At 33.5% G+C, this 17479-nt stretch overlaps 1 protein-coding gene and 1 pseudogene across 1 annotated transcript in view; both read left to right on the plus strand.

Moving 5' to 3' along the window:
* LOC129224957 (uncharacterized) overlaps positions 1-7545 on the plus strand; it is a 49223-nt pseudogene extending 41678 nt beyond the window's left edge.
* A 674-nt stretch (positions 7546-8219) lies between these two features.
* LOC129224958 (39S ribosomal protein L21, mitochondrial-like) overlaps positions 8220-17479 on the plus strand; it is a 79075-nt gene continuing 69815 nt past the window's right edge. Inside the window, exon 1 of the mRNA XM_054859505.1 lies at positions 8220-8268. Coding sequence (XP_054715480.1) covers positions 8220-8268 — 49 coding nt within the window. The remainder of the gene's footprint in view (positions 8269-17479) is intronic.

The following is a 17479-nucleotide window of genomic DNA, read 5'->3' on the forward strand; positions in this document are numbered from 1 at the left end:
TGATAAAAACTGCAGGAACCACAATGCTGCATTCTGATGTGAAGGTTTAACAATTTATTAGTTTTTACTTTGCAAAATAAGTTGGCAAGCACCGGTATTATACACAGGGTGGTTATAATAAAAGTTACTCTGGACCTATGTAGAATTTGTGGACGCATATTGTGACTCTAAGTTGAGCCTTGACAGTGTTTATTTCTTTTCAAGAAGATAAGTGAAAAAGTGACGTGTTTATCACAAGGATTTGAGTTGGAATTGTTCTGCAACGCTACTGCGAAAGCAACCAAACTCAACTCAGCGTCAATAACTCTTCCCGGTCAACAACAACAACAACAAAAAAAAAAGAGGCAAAATTTTTCAAGGTCATGGCTCAACTTAATCGAGTCGAACGTTATGTCACTTTATGTGTAAGGAATTTATGTTTTAATAGTCTAAACGCTATGTAGATCATAAAAAGAGGAAACTTGCAGTCAGAAAACTTCAAAATTTTACAACTTTTTGAAAAAGAGGTGCATGAAGAAAAAACAATAATCTTCGAACAAAACATTTCATTTACATAATTCAATCATTGGGCTTCTTGTTTGCTTCAATGAAGTTTTTATATTACGTCAAAATAAATATAGTAGCAAATAATTTGTACATAATAAATCTGTTTTCCCGGATGTGCTTCTGACATAGATTAAACCGTCTTGCGCAAATCAAATGAATATCAAGTTTTTAAAAGTTAATTTTATTACTGTTTTTATGCTTCTTTACGTGAAAATTAAGATGCTTTTAATCCATCGTAAGAACTACAACCGAGTCAAATTAACCTCATTAATTCGCTTCAGAACTTTCTAAATGTACACTTTAAAATGTCATGATGTAAGCATTTTCAAAGTTTCTTTTTACTTCCGAAACAGAACTCTTTAGCCATTTGCACGAAGCATTTGCTGTTGCCAAATCAGTAATTCAATCGCGCCACAGACTTTGCAGCAGTGTCACGTGCACATGTTCTATTTTCACTCATTTGTCATATTTAATCACAGACTGCAGGTAATTAACACAGATCTCAACCTTTTTTTCTTCCAAGAGCTTTAGAATCGATGAATCTTTCCCGCGTTACGAATCTTCCTCCCTTATGAAAACTACTTTTCAAATTTAAATGAATTACATGTAATTAAGCTTAATGGCGCTTTGAGACTTTCAAAAGATACTCTTGTTTCGATGAAATGGTGTATTAAATCTTCCCTTACATTTCTTTTCACTAGATAATGTGGTCAAAAGCATACAGTTAATGAATCATTGCAGCACACAATAGCCTCAAAGGGGGAAATTGAATTTCGATTATCTAATTTCAAGAGATGCTTAAATTAAACTTTTGATTCTTTTAATTGCGTAAACACAGTTGAAATTTTACAAAGCTCATAACAGAGATTATATATTTTTTTGTTACAATAAGTTATGTCTAAAGTTTGTAGCAATTGTTTTGTGACAATTCGTTATGTGTAAAGTTTCTAGCAACTGTTTTGTTACAATAAATTATGTCTAAAGTTTGAAGCAGCTGTTTTGTGACGATACGTTATGTCTAACGTTTCTAGCAACTACTTTGTTACAATCCGTTATATAAAAAGCTTGTAAAGGGTGGTTTTTTTTATAGGTATAGAACTTTTAAGTTGGCAACACTGTTTGATACGTGTGCCATTTTGATAGCTGTCACTTGTTTTGTTTCCAGTTCGGTTTGCCATTTCATCATGAATAGACAACAAAGCGGTGCAACTTGCCACACCGCGTGTCACAATTGATTTATTAAAAGAAACGTTTGGTGAACGAATAATTTCTCGTAATGGACCCGTGAATTGGCCTGCAAGATCATGCGATTTAACACCGCTGTACTGCTTTTTGTGGGGCTATGTGGAGTCTCAGGTCTGCACCGATAAGCCACAGACGATTGACGTCTTGGAAGCGAACATTCGCCACCTTATTACTGACATACGGCCTCTATTGCTGCAAAAAGTGAGAAAATTGGACTTTCTCCGAGCCAGCCGAGGTGACCATATGCCAGAAATCATATTTAAATAAAAATGGCAAAGAATCATCTTTCGAATAAAGCAACATTCATGGCAATTAGCAACATTTAACTGTGTTTTACTTGAACCTAAAGTTCTCTACCTCTAAAAAAAACACCCTTTAGCAACTATAAGCTTAATTCATTGGTTAAGTATTTTACTTAAGCTGAAAATAAAGCATTGTAATTAGCGCGTGCAATAGTTTTTGGTTTCAGTTTTCGTTTGGAGCACAGTCTTCTAGAGTCAAATAGAACGGCCGAGAAAAAGTTTGATGTGTTAGAAAATTGTGGTCGGTTTATTGTTCTTGAGGAGAAAAACTTTGTATCCGAAGGTAAAAAGGAGGGAAAATAAGACAAATATCAAAAATGAAGTGTTTAAACTTAAGGGAGTGTCACATGAACCAAAGTTTATATCCATGTCCGTAACAAAGACGATTTTTGACATAGAAGTATAAAGTTTCGAAATAAAAAAATAAATATTATTGTTGATATTTTTGTACCATAATGATCAAAATAACCACATTTAATGTCGTATTAACTTAGAAACTATTGACAACAAATTGGGAGAATTGACCGAACAATTGGGACAGTTATAATACGCATGAGAAAAAGATGTAGCCGGGGCTGCTGAGTGGAAGAAAAAATAACAGACTCCAATTATTTAACTTCAAAATCAGTCCGATTCTAACTTGTCGACTCCTGACTCTGCCATGGCACCGCAGCCATGGCAGAAATGTAAGCTCAATTACATGATTCCCGACTCCGACTCCTTTACTCCAAAATCTGTCCGACTCAGTAACCCTGGTTGTTTCACGAAATTCTTCATAAAGATGCGATTTATATTTTTCTTTAATTTCATTTTAAAATTTGAATGAAGAAAATATTAATCTAATTGCAGCTAACCACAACAGAGTTCATATAAGGTAAAGGCACCAGTAACAGACATGCTTAAGGCATCGCTTTCAGGTTCACTCAATTTTCGGAGCCTTTTAATGTATTTAGATTTTTAAAACTATTTTTCTCTCATGCAACAACATCTCGTCTAACGTTTGCCTGCTTCTGGATCCTCTGAATTAGTTCACTCTATTTTTATTTTCTCAATTTCGAAAAAAGGTCCGACCCCCCCCCCCCCCCCCCCCCCGTAACAGAAACACTCAATTCTGACGATACCCAATTACAGACAGGATGGGGAAAGGATGAGTAATGGACAAAATTCTCCTTTTCTCTTCAAAATGTAAAAAAGTTCTTCATTTTCAGATCTAAAGCCTTATTAAATTCAAATGAAATGAAACACAAGCTGACCTCGTGGTATCTGTTCATAACCTTCCACCACTGTCTTGTAAATGCCGCCTGGCTCATAAAATTCACCTTGATAATAAAAAGTGTTTTTTTACAAGTAGAGAACTTTAGGTTCAAATAAAACACAGTTAAATGTTGTTAAGTGCCATTAATGTTGCTTTATTCGAAAGATGATCCTTTGCCATTTTTATTCAAATATAATTTCTGGCATATGACCACCTCGGCTGGCTCGAAGAAAGTCTAATCGGAAAGTCCAATTTTCCCACTTTTTGCAACAATAGAGGCTGTATGTCAGGAATAAGGTGGCGAATGTTCTCTTTCAAGACGTCAATCGTCTGTGGCTTATCGGTGTAGACCAGAGACTCCACATAGCCCCACAAAAAGTAGTCCAGCGGTGTTAAATCGCATAATCTTGCAGGCCAATTCACGGGTGCATTTCGCGAAATTATTCGTTCACCGAACGTTTCTTTCAATAAATCAATCGTGACGCGCACTGTGTGGCATGTTGCACCGCCTTATTGTCTTATTCATGAGGAAATGGCAAACCGAACTGAGCACAAAACAAGTAACAGCTATCAAAATGGCACACATATCAAACAGAGTTGCCAACTTAAAGTTATATACCTCTAAAAAAAGACACCCTTTACTAGGAGGTTGCACCGTATTCATGGGCCACAGAAGCATCAGTTTTACCCGACTAAAACTTTTATTATTTAAATCCAAACTTGCTGCTGTCTGTTTCTGGACCCTTGTCTTTTACTGGTGACGTTACCCTATTCTCCATTAATCAATCACTTAAAAAAATTTAATAATATTTCTCAGAAGAAAAAAGTTAGTCAAATAATAAAATATATCACGTAATTTATGTTTATTGATGAAATTTGTTTGTATTTATGGCAATATAAGTCAAATCTTCGCATATAATAGTTCTTCCGTGAATATGAACATGTTTTAGTCCATAATTAAAAGTTTCTGCTGTCTTCTGTAGGTCCGGCATTTCGAATTTTTCTATAGGTTGGGAGTGGAGGGGACCAAGGCTGTAAACCAATGCAAATTTTATCGAAATACAACCAAAACCACGCTTATTTAATTATAAAAACATTAATTTTTCAAAGCCAGAGGAGGTGACCCCCTCCCCCCAAAAATTACGGTCCTGGTCTTCTGATAGCCAGTTTTAAGTGCTTTCCTTCGTTCAGAATTTTACGATCGATTCGATGGATCGATGATCTAATGGATTTTACATAATGTGAAACTTAAATTCTTGACCGCAAAATTCAGTGTAATGGGACGAAGTAAAAAATTATTCGTCTATTTTCAGGCAAAGTCTGATCTATCCGACCAGGAAACAGTAGTGTATCCGGACCAATTAGAAAGCTCAAGTCTTGCCCTTCGGTTTCGTCTCAAACCAGAAGTCATTCACAACGGAAGAGTGGTGCTAAAGTGCGTTGCTACCATCAACCACATCCATGCTGTCACAATCAAAGAAATTAGAGCTACTGGTAATTACATTTCCTTTTGCATTTTTTAAATTTTCTTTTCGATGGATAACTGCTATGACTAGAGTTGCCAGATTTCTGAACTGTTCTACCGGAATGACCCCCTCCCCCTCCTTCCACAGCCTTGCCAGGTATTCAAATTATTACACAGCCTTGATGGCTGTTTTTAAAAGTGTTTTAGTGGGTTGTTCATTTGAGAATCGACCGATTAATTGGCAGAACCGATTATTGATGAAAATGATTAATTTTTATGATACCAATTTCTCCATCATTTTTTACTTGCTTCTGTATTGTTCACGAAGGATTGTATTCCCGGAAGAATTTTCACTCAAATATCGGCCTAAATTTCCATTTTGCGCACCCCCGAATGAAAGTTTTAGGTACGACCGCACGTGCATATATACCTAAGAACGTATGGACGTCTGAAACATCCATTTTGACGATCCCCGAGTTAATTACCACGAGTTTTCTAGTTACGTCTGTACGGGGGAATGTATGTGCGTATGTACGTATCTCGCATAACTCAAAAACGGTATTCCGTAGAAAGTTGAAATTCGGTATGTAAACACCTAGTGGGATCTAGTTACGCACCTTCTCTTTTGGTTGCATTCAGTTGTTCCAGAAGGTTTCTTTTACACCGTTTTGGGGGAAAATCAGTGTTTATTTCAATCCAAACTGAAGTGATGTAAAAATTAGGCGAACTCTTGGCAATATGTCGCCACGCTTTTGATAGCCAAATCTTTCCGCCAACCTGGCGATAATTCGCGACAAACCTGGTTTCAATTTGGCGCTATTGGAGATTTTTAGAGAGTTAACCGTTGAATCATGTTAAATTTGCCGATATAAGGAAAATTAATTTCTGTATACGTTTTTTACTTCGGTTCATAGTAAACTGGGAGAGGGGGGATTTAAAGTGTTTCCTTGCTTACTCTAAGGTACTATTATCATTAAATTGGCGTAAAAGGAATGGCGTGAAAGATCATGTGAGGCACATACATCAGCTCGTTTTATTTTGTACTTTCTGCTTCAGAAAGTGTTAGTAGTTTATTTCTGAGAGACGATTCATTTTCTTTACTTTCCTCATTTTCCAAAAATTAATTTCAAAATCTCATCCAATTTTCTTTGAACCAATTTTTATTGTATTTTTAATAAAATTAAATTTCGTCAACTAAATATGAAAACTTAAAAATATTAAGGGGTAGCTTGAGGTCATCAGGCTAATTTAGGATCACTTTTAATTTAAATTTATTTTTTCGTTATTAGTATCTATTTAATCCAATATTTTTCTTCTTTGTTAGAAACATAAGGTTATCTAAAAGCACTATACTAAAGGAGAAAAGCATCAACACATGAAAAATGTTCCAGCATTGTATAAATGCGTATATTTACTCAAAATAGAAATAAATAAATAAACAACATTGCTTCAAACAATATTTTGTAAAAAAATAAAGTATATTGCACTTATTTATTTTAAAAATCAAATGATATTTAATAACAATTTTTGTAATCAAAAATTACTGATTTAAAGAGTAAGTTGTAAATTGTATGATGTAATCAAATGCATAGTTAGAAGGAACAAAATGGCTGGAAAAATAAATAAATTAATTCATCAAGATATGTCACCAAAAGCTGGGGTGTGAGGAAATTATAACATATAGGAAATATCTAGGTTTTCTTTACAAAATAAAACAAAAGCATTAGGAAGCTTTTTCTTTTTCTTTGGAGAGAGTTATTGAGGGGAGGTTGCAGTGGGATCATATACACATTAGTTTATTTCTGTTACATTTCTGTGTTTCAAAATATACATAGAAATAACATTAATAACACAAAAACAAAAAGTAGCTGCAAAGTAGGCGATGGGGGAAAAAGTTAGGAAAAGGGGCCTACGATGTTAAAACTGTTAACTTGATACATTCAGCTTTATTATTAGTAAAGATTAAGATTATTAAATAATTTATTTTTTAAAACTCTTTTAAAATACTAGCATATTAACATGAAAACTGATGTCTATTGCATTAGTTGTTTAGACTCATTAAAACTTTACACTTATCAACTAAGAGATATTTCAAATAAATTTATTCAGTTAAACCCTGTTGAACTACTACATTGTGTACCTTTTAAACTAAATACAGTTATTTTATTTTAGTTTCCATTAAACATCACATTTATAAATAATCTAATAATATACTTTTTTTTAATAACGCATTACTGACAATACTTAAGATTTAACTGTAGTCTTCATGCCTCTAAACTCAGGATTCGTTTAATTAAAAGGAAAATTAAGGAACATTTCATCGCGAAGTATTAATCCTCATCAATTCATGTACTTTCACAAAATTCTTAAATAGTCAAAAACACTCCAACTCGACAAAAACGCTAAAGTTTCTCTCTGATATTCAGTGAAATTTTTCTTCACATCATTAACATTTTTTCTATCGTAAGAATACTTTCAGATTACAAGATTTAGTTCCAGAAAGTTCCCTAATCCCTTGTCAAGTTTCTAAAAAGAACAACTTCTTAATCCCCTGTCACATTTTCTTCTATTTCTCGCTTTAAGGACTGCGCCATTTCCCTTTTTTTTCTTTGTTCTTCACTGATATCTTCCTTTCATTTTCAGGTGCCAAAACGACAGAACTTCATGCTTGGCTACTTTTGATAGCTTTAGTAATGACTCTAATTCTCAGAGTGAAAGGCTTAACTGTTTAAGTGCGTTCAAATACTGATTCTTCAGAACTACACTGATGATGAGTGAAATAAACTGGATACAAGATGAAGGGAAAGTTTGCTAAACAAAAGAACCCAAAGAAATGTGAAAATAGAAATCATTAAAAGTTTAACAAATATATGTATATTTTAGAGTGAGTTAGAACAAAGTGATCCAAGTACACTTCCGAGAATTCCGCTGATATGAATATTTTCAACTTCATGGCTTGCAAAAATTTCTCTGCATATTTTTTTTTTCGCTAAACTAGGACAAAGATTTATTGCTCAAACAACAAAAATTATTACTTGAAATCCGAAGCGTTCTGATGAATGATGGAAACTTACCAAATCACATGAAAATAACTTACTTACATTCTAATGGAAACTGTTAATAAAAACGTTTGATGCTGATCATGAGAATTTTCGGCAGCAAATTTTTGTAAATTTTTGAAATTTCACAAAAAACACACAGAGCGTGACATTATTAGTTTCTTAAAATGTAATAGAATGTTGTAACTCGGACATTCTAGCTGAACTGAACACCAAGTAAGACCTCACATTTACTGATATAGTAGGCGAGAGAAAAGATGGACGACCACCAACTAGAACGCTTGAATCTGTCGGAGAAGACCTGAAGTATCACTACTAAGGAAAATGGAGGAACTTTGCTTTGCAACATGCCGGATGATGAAAAGGACATGGGACAACTATGGTCTGCACCAGGCTGTAATGTCATTGGCAGTGCCTGTTTACGGAACAGGCCACTAGGCCCTAATCTTTAGGAGTCTCCAAATGGCTGATTTTATTTTAGCCAACGGCCAAAATAAAAAAGTCCGACGTCGGAGGTGCCCCGAGAAAATGTGGCCTAGAGAACCTACCAATATTTTATTCAAGCCCTGGCCATTGGAAGACGAATAAACTGCGACAAACATTCAGATATATCTGCAAAACTCTGCTTAAGTTTGTCTTTTATTCTAAATGCTGATGGGTAGTTGCATATTCATAGCAGTGAACTTGAATGTTCACAAAATATCACAATCAAAGTCCTTTGAATATGGTAACTTGTATGGTATTTTGTAATCCCATCTGACACAATATGCATGTTGTTTTCTATTTGATTTTGTGTAAATGATTCTCTGATAGTGTTGCTGCAATTATTTCGCAAATCTTGTTGGAAATACTGGCTTCCAATTGAATAAATAAAATACTTTAAAAATTGATAGACGTTGAGCAATATATTGCTATTATCTTTTAAGAAAAGACTTTAGGATATCTGCGGTTTTTTCAAAACGTGTCATTTGTTTTTAATGTCAATTATTTTATTATTTGCTTACCAAAAGATTATGTCCTCAGTAAAAGCTCATTGAGAACGATAAAAATATCAAACATTCAATTCTTGCTACGACACTGCGGATTAAACACATTCAGTGGAAAAGAAAATTGCCCGCTTTAGAAAACTAGACCTATTTAATTTTTTCTTCGGCTCCCCCCCCCCCCCCGCTCCATCTAAGGATCATTTATTGGATTAACGATACAAACATAACATATTTAGCTAAGAACTTAAAAAAATGTGAACATCGCATGACTTCTTTTGTATGACTGTTTAAGTGTATGCATATTTTCAGCAGTAAAAATAAGTTTAGTTGAAATCTGTAAACCGGAACATTTTGCCATTGCAAAACTTTTCAAAGGGCATGCAAGAAAGCAATAAAAAGCTAATGAGCATGGTTTGTATCGTTAACACTCGTATAGAGACTCGAAATAAAAAGTTGAATGTTTCTGTTAAATGAGTGCAGATGAACGCATAAATGTTTCAATGGCCTAAAGAAACTTGTCAAAATTTATTCACAAATAAATAAGATAGAAATTTCAGCAGCATCTCAAGAGATGAGTAAAAACATCGACAAAAAATAAGTAAACCGAGTAGCTATTCAAAACTACGAGCAGAAACAATCTGAGAATGCCCGTCCTCAGTTGTCCTTGACTAGTACTATAGAAATTTCTAAAAAATATAAATAAAAAAAAATACACTGCGCCAACTGTTTCTATCATGCTTAGAGTCTTTGAAATAATGACTTTAACATCACGGAAATTCTCGCTTCTAAATAGGCACAGAATTTCCAAGAATAAAAATTGTTTTAAGTCGAAATGCATTTTATATACAGGGTGCCTGCTCAAGTATGTTGTAGCCCAAATGATTTTTGAACGGCAAGAGCTATAGTTATAAAAGCTATATTAAAAAAAAGAGGGAATAGGTATAGCAAAGATGCCGGGCGCTACACATTGAAGCCACAAAAAGAGCCACCTAGTGGCCAAGCTCTGAGTTACCTTTCTTATCTCAGAAACTGTAGGATATACAGGAAAAAGTCACTTGAAAAACATCGTCAAATTGAAGAATAAAATACATCTTTTGCACAGCAATGTTGAAAATAGTAGGCGTAAAATGCAGTCGTCAGGTGTGGTGGCTGCATAGAATAACCTCCACGTTCACCTGACCTGAACTTTTACATCTTTTTTGGTAAAAATACCTCACATAGCGAGTGTATGCAACCTCTTCACAAATACTGCAGGAACTTTGAAACCGTATTACGTATGCTTATGCCAGCGGTCACCTACCATGTTGCACAATGCACAATGTGCATCGGAAAGTGCAATCCCGTGTCTTGTGTATTTGTGCTGAAATATACCGTTTTGAGCATTGCAGATAGATGAGGCTCCTTTCCGGCAAGAGTACTTTTGATCAAAGAAAGGTGCATTCTCAACATTACTGTGCAGAAGATATATTTTCTTTCTTAATTTGATAATGTTGAACATTTTTGTAGTTGACTTTCTTACCCGTATCTGGCACCGTTTCTGAGATAAGAACACTGACTCCGAGCTTTGCCATCAGGTGGCGCTGGTAACGGCTTAATTGTGTAGCGCATGGCAACTCTACTACATAGACCCAATTTTTATGCATTTGCCGTTCAGAAATTATTGGGGTGAGAACGGACATTTGCTCTGTATACTAGAAAAGAGAGTTATTTACAACTTTTATAGCATCACAAAACTAGGACAACAGTTTCATAAAGCAGAGCTCTTCAGTTTTTAAATATTTCTGATGTGACTGAAAAGTTGGATGTGAAATAAAAAGAAAAAAAAATTCAAAGAAAAGAAAGTTCATTTTTAATTCTCATAACTGGATAGTGCGCGCTCTCTATCGACGAGAAAAGTAGCAATGGGTATGGAAAAAGGCAGAGCTGGGTACTTAACTATGATGCCACGTTTATTCATGGCTAATGAAAATCATTTATAGACACAACTATTACAAACTGACATTGTTCATTATATACCAATAAAATCAATAACACACACTATATATAAATAATTCAAAGACATATTGCTTACACTTGAAGTTTCTACATTATTGATCTGACCTTGATCATTACCTTTATCTCAAAGACTGTACACTTGGATCACTATTTTATCTGGCTTACTCATGCTTGAGAACAGATGTATAATACACATCTGTTCGAAGTCTGTTTTACTTTACACTTTGACAGTGATGCATCAGTGTATCATATATAAAAGATATGTAAACTTTATAATGATAAAATAAAAGCGTTTGTATTTGAAGTGCACGGTTCATTCGCTGTTATAAATGAAAGGGGGATACTTCGATAATTGGGAATCTGGCGTGGTCGTCTCAATTTTGGCGTAAATAATTTTATTTTGGTAACCATGCTGATTTATAGTAACCCTATGTGAATAGATGTTGCCGATCTCTGCTTTGATTTGCAAAGAAAAATATCTCTCGCGCTGCAGCCAAAATTGATGCCAATGAAGAAAGATGGCCAGATTCCCAATTATCGAAACGCGTTTTGGATACCACACCAACAACATAGAAATGCCGTAATTTGAATTTCTTTTTATGCTTTATTTTCAGCGTAAATCAAATAAGCAAGTGTGTACAATAGAGCTAAAGTACAATAAATTTTAAAAAATGCACAAAAATGAAAAATTTGCAGTTCCTGCACTTTACCTTCCCACAGCAATATTAAAATACTATTTCTCATTTTTTGGCAGCACCTTTGTGTCTTCAAAAGAAGGGGGAAATTATAACTTTAAAAACACAAGGAACTAAGTGAAAAAAACTAATTTTTTCACATGAATGTGAACCTCAGAGTCATACGTTGTGCAAAAATTGCGATTTTCCGTTTATTAGTGCACTGTATGCAGAAACCTATTCCGCATCGAGTCATGTGAACATAATTCTTAAAAGAAAATCCTTTTCAATTTTTATCAGGATTAAAAGAGCGCGAGTCCCATCCTTTGCATGCGCCAGAAAAAAGTTTTTCTTCTCGCCTGTAAAATTATCATAGTGTGACTTACGTCCTTCTGGCTCTGAGGTACAAATATTTTCTATTTAATTATTAAAAACATTTTTCGTCAAATGAATGACTAAATAATGGAACAGTACACTAATAAGTAAATTAATCAATGTGAAAAAATGAGTGAGTGAATAAAATAGAAAATGAATGAGAAAATAAGTGAATGAATGACTAAATAAATAGGTGAATAAATAAGCGAATGAATGTCAATGAATGAATTAATAAATGAAAACATAAATGATTTAATAAAGGAATGAATAAGTAAACGAAACCAAGTCTTTAACTTTGCCCAATGCTCTTTGCTCCAAGTGCGCTAGATAAACTATACAGTGGCGGCTCATGCCTTGAAAAAGTGAGGGGGCCAGATTACAGGTGCACTTGTCCCCCTCCGGTTTTGAAAAAAATGTAAAAAAATATAACATTTAGGGTAAAGACACCAGTAACAGACATGGGTATTTACGACATCGCTCTCAGGTCAACTCAGTTTTCTGAGCCTTTTAATGCTTTTTTTTTATTTAGACTTTTTAAACTATTTTTCTCTCATGCAACTACATTTCATCTAACGTTTGGCTTCTTTTGGATTAGTTAATTCTACTTTTTTTTGCTCAATTTCGAAAAAAGGTCCTACCCCCAGTAACCAGGGGCGTAGCTAAGGGGGGATTTTGGGGACAACCCCCCCCCCCCAAACGTTAGTCTCAAAAAAAAAAAGAGAAAAAGAAGAGGGAAGAGAAAGAAAAAAAGAAGAAAAAGAAAAAAATCACTATGACTTTTTTCTGTGTAACAAAGGTCAAAAATTCACTTCGCTCCCCCCCCCCAATGCCATTGAAAATCTGCTCCATGAGTGACCCTCAAGTATAAAGACGCTTCCCTCTGCTGCGACAATTTTTTGATAATTGAGTGACTGCTTTGACACTTCGATTTAGAAATGAGATTGTTTGTTAAATCCACGTATAGGCAACCTTTCTTTGTCATCTAGATTCTGCAAATTGTTAAATATGTTTAATTTTATGAGCCGCGCAGTGGGAATATTGCATACAATCGAATCTGTATACTTCGAATTTCACATTTAAAAAAATCGAGATAAAGAGGTTTTGAATTACGGAGGCTTTAAGAAACTTTTTATAGAAATTTGAAATATGAATCGCAACAGGAAGCTGGATTTCTACAGATTCGTTGAAAATCATTTTATTATGTACCTTCATATTTTTTAAATTTGTCATCGTAAATCACTTAAAAGCTTAAATATCCTGAATTCCATAAAATATTTCTTTTAAAGGAGAAAAAAATGACTGTGCAATTTAATTTGCAGAATTGGTTGTAAATAATATTACGAAATTTTCCACAAAAATATAATTTTCAAAGTGCTTTTCAGACCCTAGTTATTTTGTTGGCAGTTAAATTTATACAAATTGCTATATTTATTACCTATATGTGTGTGTTGTACCCTGACAGAGTGCATCATTGGTAAATTGCATATTGGTACACTTGTTTAAAAAACAATTATATTAAGAAAAAACATATTTTGTTTCTCACAAAGATCATAAGTCAAGCGCCTCGCCTGTTGCAAAACATTTTGTAGAAATGAGCACCGTCCTTTTCCGTTGCAAATGGGAGAATAAAAAGAATAAAAGGGTTTCTGCGTGGTAGGGGGAGGGGAGAATCAGCGAGTGTCTGAATGGGGTTGTTTCCTTCAATCAAAAGTAGTACTTCTAGTCACTGAAATTGATAGAATAAGCAAAAAAAAAAATAACATGGACCCAGAAAATTCTTTCATTTTCTCAACAGTTATTTTTTTAATTAATTTTTTAAAACGTCCGATTTTGCAAACAAGGCGTGGTCTTGATGACGCCACAAATGATGCTCTTTGGCGCATTTTGTGCCGCGTTTCCACGTTATGATAATCAAGAAGCGAATTAAAATTGCGCTCTACGCTTGCTATCAACCATATCGTTGATAGCAACACGTGAGTAAAGATGCGAATTAAATATTTTGCTCTGTGAATGGCAACACAGAATGGTATTTCATCATTTGTGATGTCATCGGCAAGAAATGTAAACAATGAAAGCGCAACGATTTAAGTAATTTTTTAAAAATATTAAACTTAAACAAATTATTTTAAAAATGGTTAGAACCTACGTTTTTAAGCATGTTCTTTCAGAAAAAAATACTTTTAAAATTTTGGAATCCACCCCATTAGGGTGTTTGTTTAACTCATATTATTAGGTCCGAATGACCGAGACTTTTGAGAGACGAACTTTAGGATAGTTATTCGAATTTTCTAGTTATGTTCAAAGAAGCAAAAATTTAGTCGTGAGGAGTTATATTTCAATCATTGAAGAAATTAGACTACAGATGGAATTGTAATTTAATTTTGTTAAAAGAGGGAAAGTCAACACGGGACAAAGCTTAGTACTTCAAATATTGCCCAGCAGTACCTGCAGATGCTAGAAGGATATTTTCATTTTTAGTGTATTCAAAATAAATTTTCTTCATCAGTACAAGACTTTATATACACCCTGTACATTTATCTTCTTAATAACAAATTAAAAAATATAAAGAGGCCAATCATTTTCATTCAGATGTGAAAACTTTTTAGTACGCAAGTAAACAAGCTATTGGCGCATATTTTTAAAATTTTAGTGCACATTTTTGAATTCTTAGTGCATTTTTGTATCCATATTTTAATGATTTTTATTGCATATACTCCAGGTTCATTGAGTACACTAAGCAAAAATATAAAGTTTTACACTTTTGGTACGCACAAAAATATCTTCGAATAAAAACACGTGGAAAACGGGTGATGTAAAAATAACGCCAATCCGAAATTTAGTAGCGATATAAAAAGAGAAAAGCTGCCATGTTTCTATAGCTACTTCTTCCTTTTCAACTATCTTTAGCCCTTCTAAAAACATTTCTAATGTTTAATGCATAAAATCAAGTCAGAGAAAACTTGTCTTGCGAAAATCAGATCTTTATTCTTCCTCCAACAAAATTTTTCTACCTAAAATGGATAAAAATTTCAAAATGCCTGCAACTAAGAGTCGATTTCCATTAAAAGGAAGAAAACCTAAGATATATTTAAGCACGATGTGGAACGCCGCTCGAGTTTTATCAACAGACGAAGCAGAATGCATTTTTTAAACCTGATTCTTCTTCGCATAACAATACTTCTTGAATCTATTTTTCATATGCATGAGGCATAGAAATCAAGTGGTAAGTTTTTATTTATTTTTTACTAGTTCTACCCGTACGTAGAAGAGTTACTAAGAGTTTGAAAGAAGACTCTTGAGTCACTGAACGAAGATTCAAAATAAAGTAAAAAGAAGAAAGAACTGAAGAAAAAAATAATTACTTGAAGAGGTAACCCCCTGAAGTAAAACGAATAATTTTATTAAATAAAATACGCACATTGTAATTTAACCTAAACCATATTCCGTGTAGTTATCAAATTCTTATTAAAGTAACGATAGCTGTCCCTCTATCCTCCCTTTGCAATTAGAACAAAATGAAATTGTTTCTCCCTCTAAGGAAAATGAGTGTAAATAAAAACTATGCTTTAAAATTAAAACAGAATTAAAATCTTACCTATTTTTCAAACATAAGAGCTTAATTTAAAAAAAAAAGTTCTTACGACTAATAGTGTAAATCAAACTAGATAAAGTAAGAAATCTCAGGGAGTTTCCTACTAATAAAAAAAATTTACATATGTGACGTTTGAAAAATTTTCACTTTAGTTTTGGTTACATAGTTATGAAACATTAAAGCTTGTATATCTTTTAATATTTGAAACAATTATTGCCGTTCAGATATACTAGAGGCAATTGGCGGAATTGTCCTCTGGGCCCCATTCAACTGGCACACCGCTAAGATGCAAATCAAAATAAAGAAAGTTTTGTTTTTTTATCTTGAATTTTATTTAAAATTGTATTAAGTTTTTGCTCAGAATCAGTATAAACATCATTTGAATCAAAAGCGAAAAAATAAAGGATAAAAAAGAAAGAAAGTAGAAACAGTTAGAGTACAGAGACAAAAGTGGTCTGATGTTTCACCAATGAAATGACAATGAGCTCCCAACTTAAGTCTCAATACATAAGCAGAAAAAAAAGTAAAAACAATGAAATTCAAATAATTAGCAAAATAATTAGAATAATAGCAATAATATGTCAAAAAATGAATGGAGAACTATAGAACTAGAATGTTCCTTGCATGTCATTGATAGAGTTAGCCAAGATTTTTCTCACGTAACCAGTTTTTGAATCGGTATTAATTACACACAGTCACTACTCAAAGTAACTTCAAACCATCTCGGTTAACTGTTTACCATTTCATATGTTTCACCTCAAAAGAAATTAAAGAAGGTTCAATGCTGCACTCTGCTGCCAAGGTTATGATAACCGTCCGCTACAGTTTTCTTTAAAATAAGTTTACAACACTGAACACGGATTATTGTGTAACCAAAAAATTCCGAAGTTACTGTTTTGGATAATACTCTTAAATCAGAGCTATAGCGATTTTATTTCGGATGAGCCCGACTATATGTACAGTTAAAAAAATAGAGAGCAAACCGATGTCCTCTCTCTCAAATCCAGTATTGCTTCAAATCTTCTAATAAAAATTCTGTTCTTCAAAACGTTATTATCTCAATCCTCTTAAAACAAACGGAAGGTGCTTTTAACCAGGAACTATACAATGAACGTGTATTTTATCGTAACATCATTTTTTTTTGCGAAACAATAACTTTTTTTTAATGAAAAAAGAAGAAAAATTTAATGTTTTTGAATTAGATTTTCCCTATATTAAGAAAGAGGAAATATATGTCATTGTATGTACTCAAAGTTGAGGCTTTTTTTTTTTTTTTTGTGCAAAACCAGCAGGACACCTGTGTGTGAAAAAAAAAATGCACAATTTCACTTTGGGATTTTCTTTTTCATTTCGGGGAGAGTCGACATTTCCTGGATCCTTCCTATGGCTACTCAAATGGCTGGAATGCTCTTTTGAAGTGGTTAAAGTCCCTCGTCTTACATCGTACTATGCTATGCAATGCAAAACGGGTGTAGAAGTAATTCTCCCATAAAATTTGTTTGGTGCCATAAACTATCTAGTGAATGAAACGTAAACGCAATTTGCGGACTAACATTTGAACCATAGCACATGCGTTTGAACAGTAGCGAATGGGGGCGTTTCCTTCAGTCAAAAATGCTACTTTGAGTCACTGAAATTGATAGAATAAGCAAATAATAATAATAACAACATGGAGCCAGATTTTTTTTCTTTCCCAACATTTAATTTTCATTTATTTTTTTTAATGTCACGCTTCTACAACCCGAATTCAAAATAGTATTTCCCACTTTTTGGAAAAAAGTTTATTCTAACCAAATATAAGTGCAAACTACGTATTTAAATGAACATGCCACCTTTTGTAGACCTTAAAGCGAGTATTTCATTTCAAATATACTCAATTAAAAATAATCTTAGACAGAATAATCCAAACGTTTATAGTGATGAAGATTTGCATTGAATCAAAAAATTATAATATTCAAATTAAAGGGGGAAAAACACTTTCAAAA

The sequence above is a fragment of the Uloborus diversus genome, chromosome 6 (genome assembly GCF_026930045.1).
Source record: "Uloborus diversus isolate 005 chromosome 6, Udiv.v.3.1, whole genome shotgun sequence".
In the NCBI taxonomy this organism is placed as follows: Eukaryota; Metazoa; Arthropoda; class Arachnida; order Araneae; family Uloboridae; genus Uloborus; species Uloborus diversus.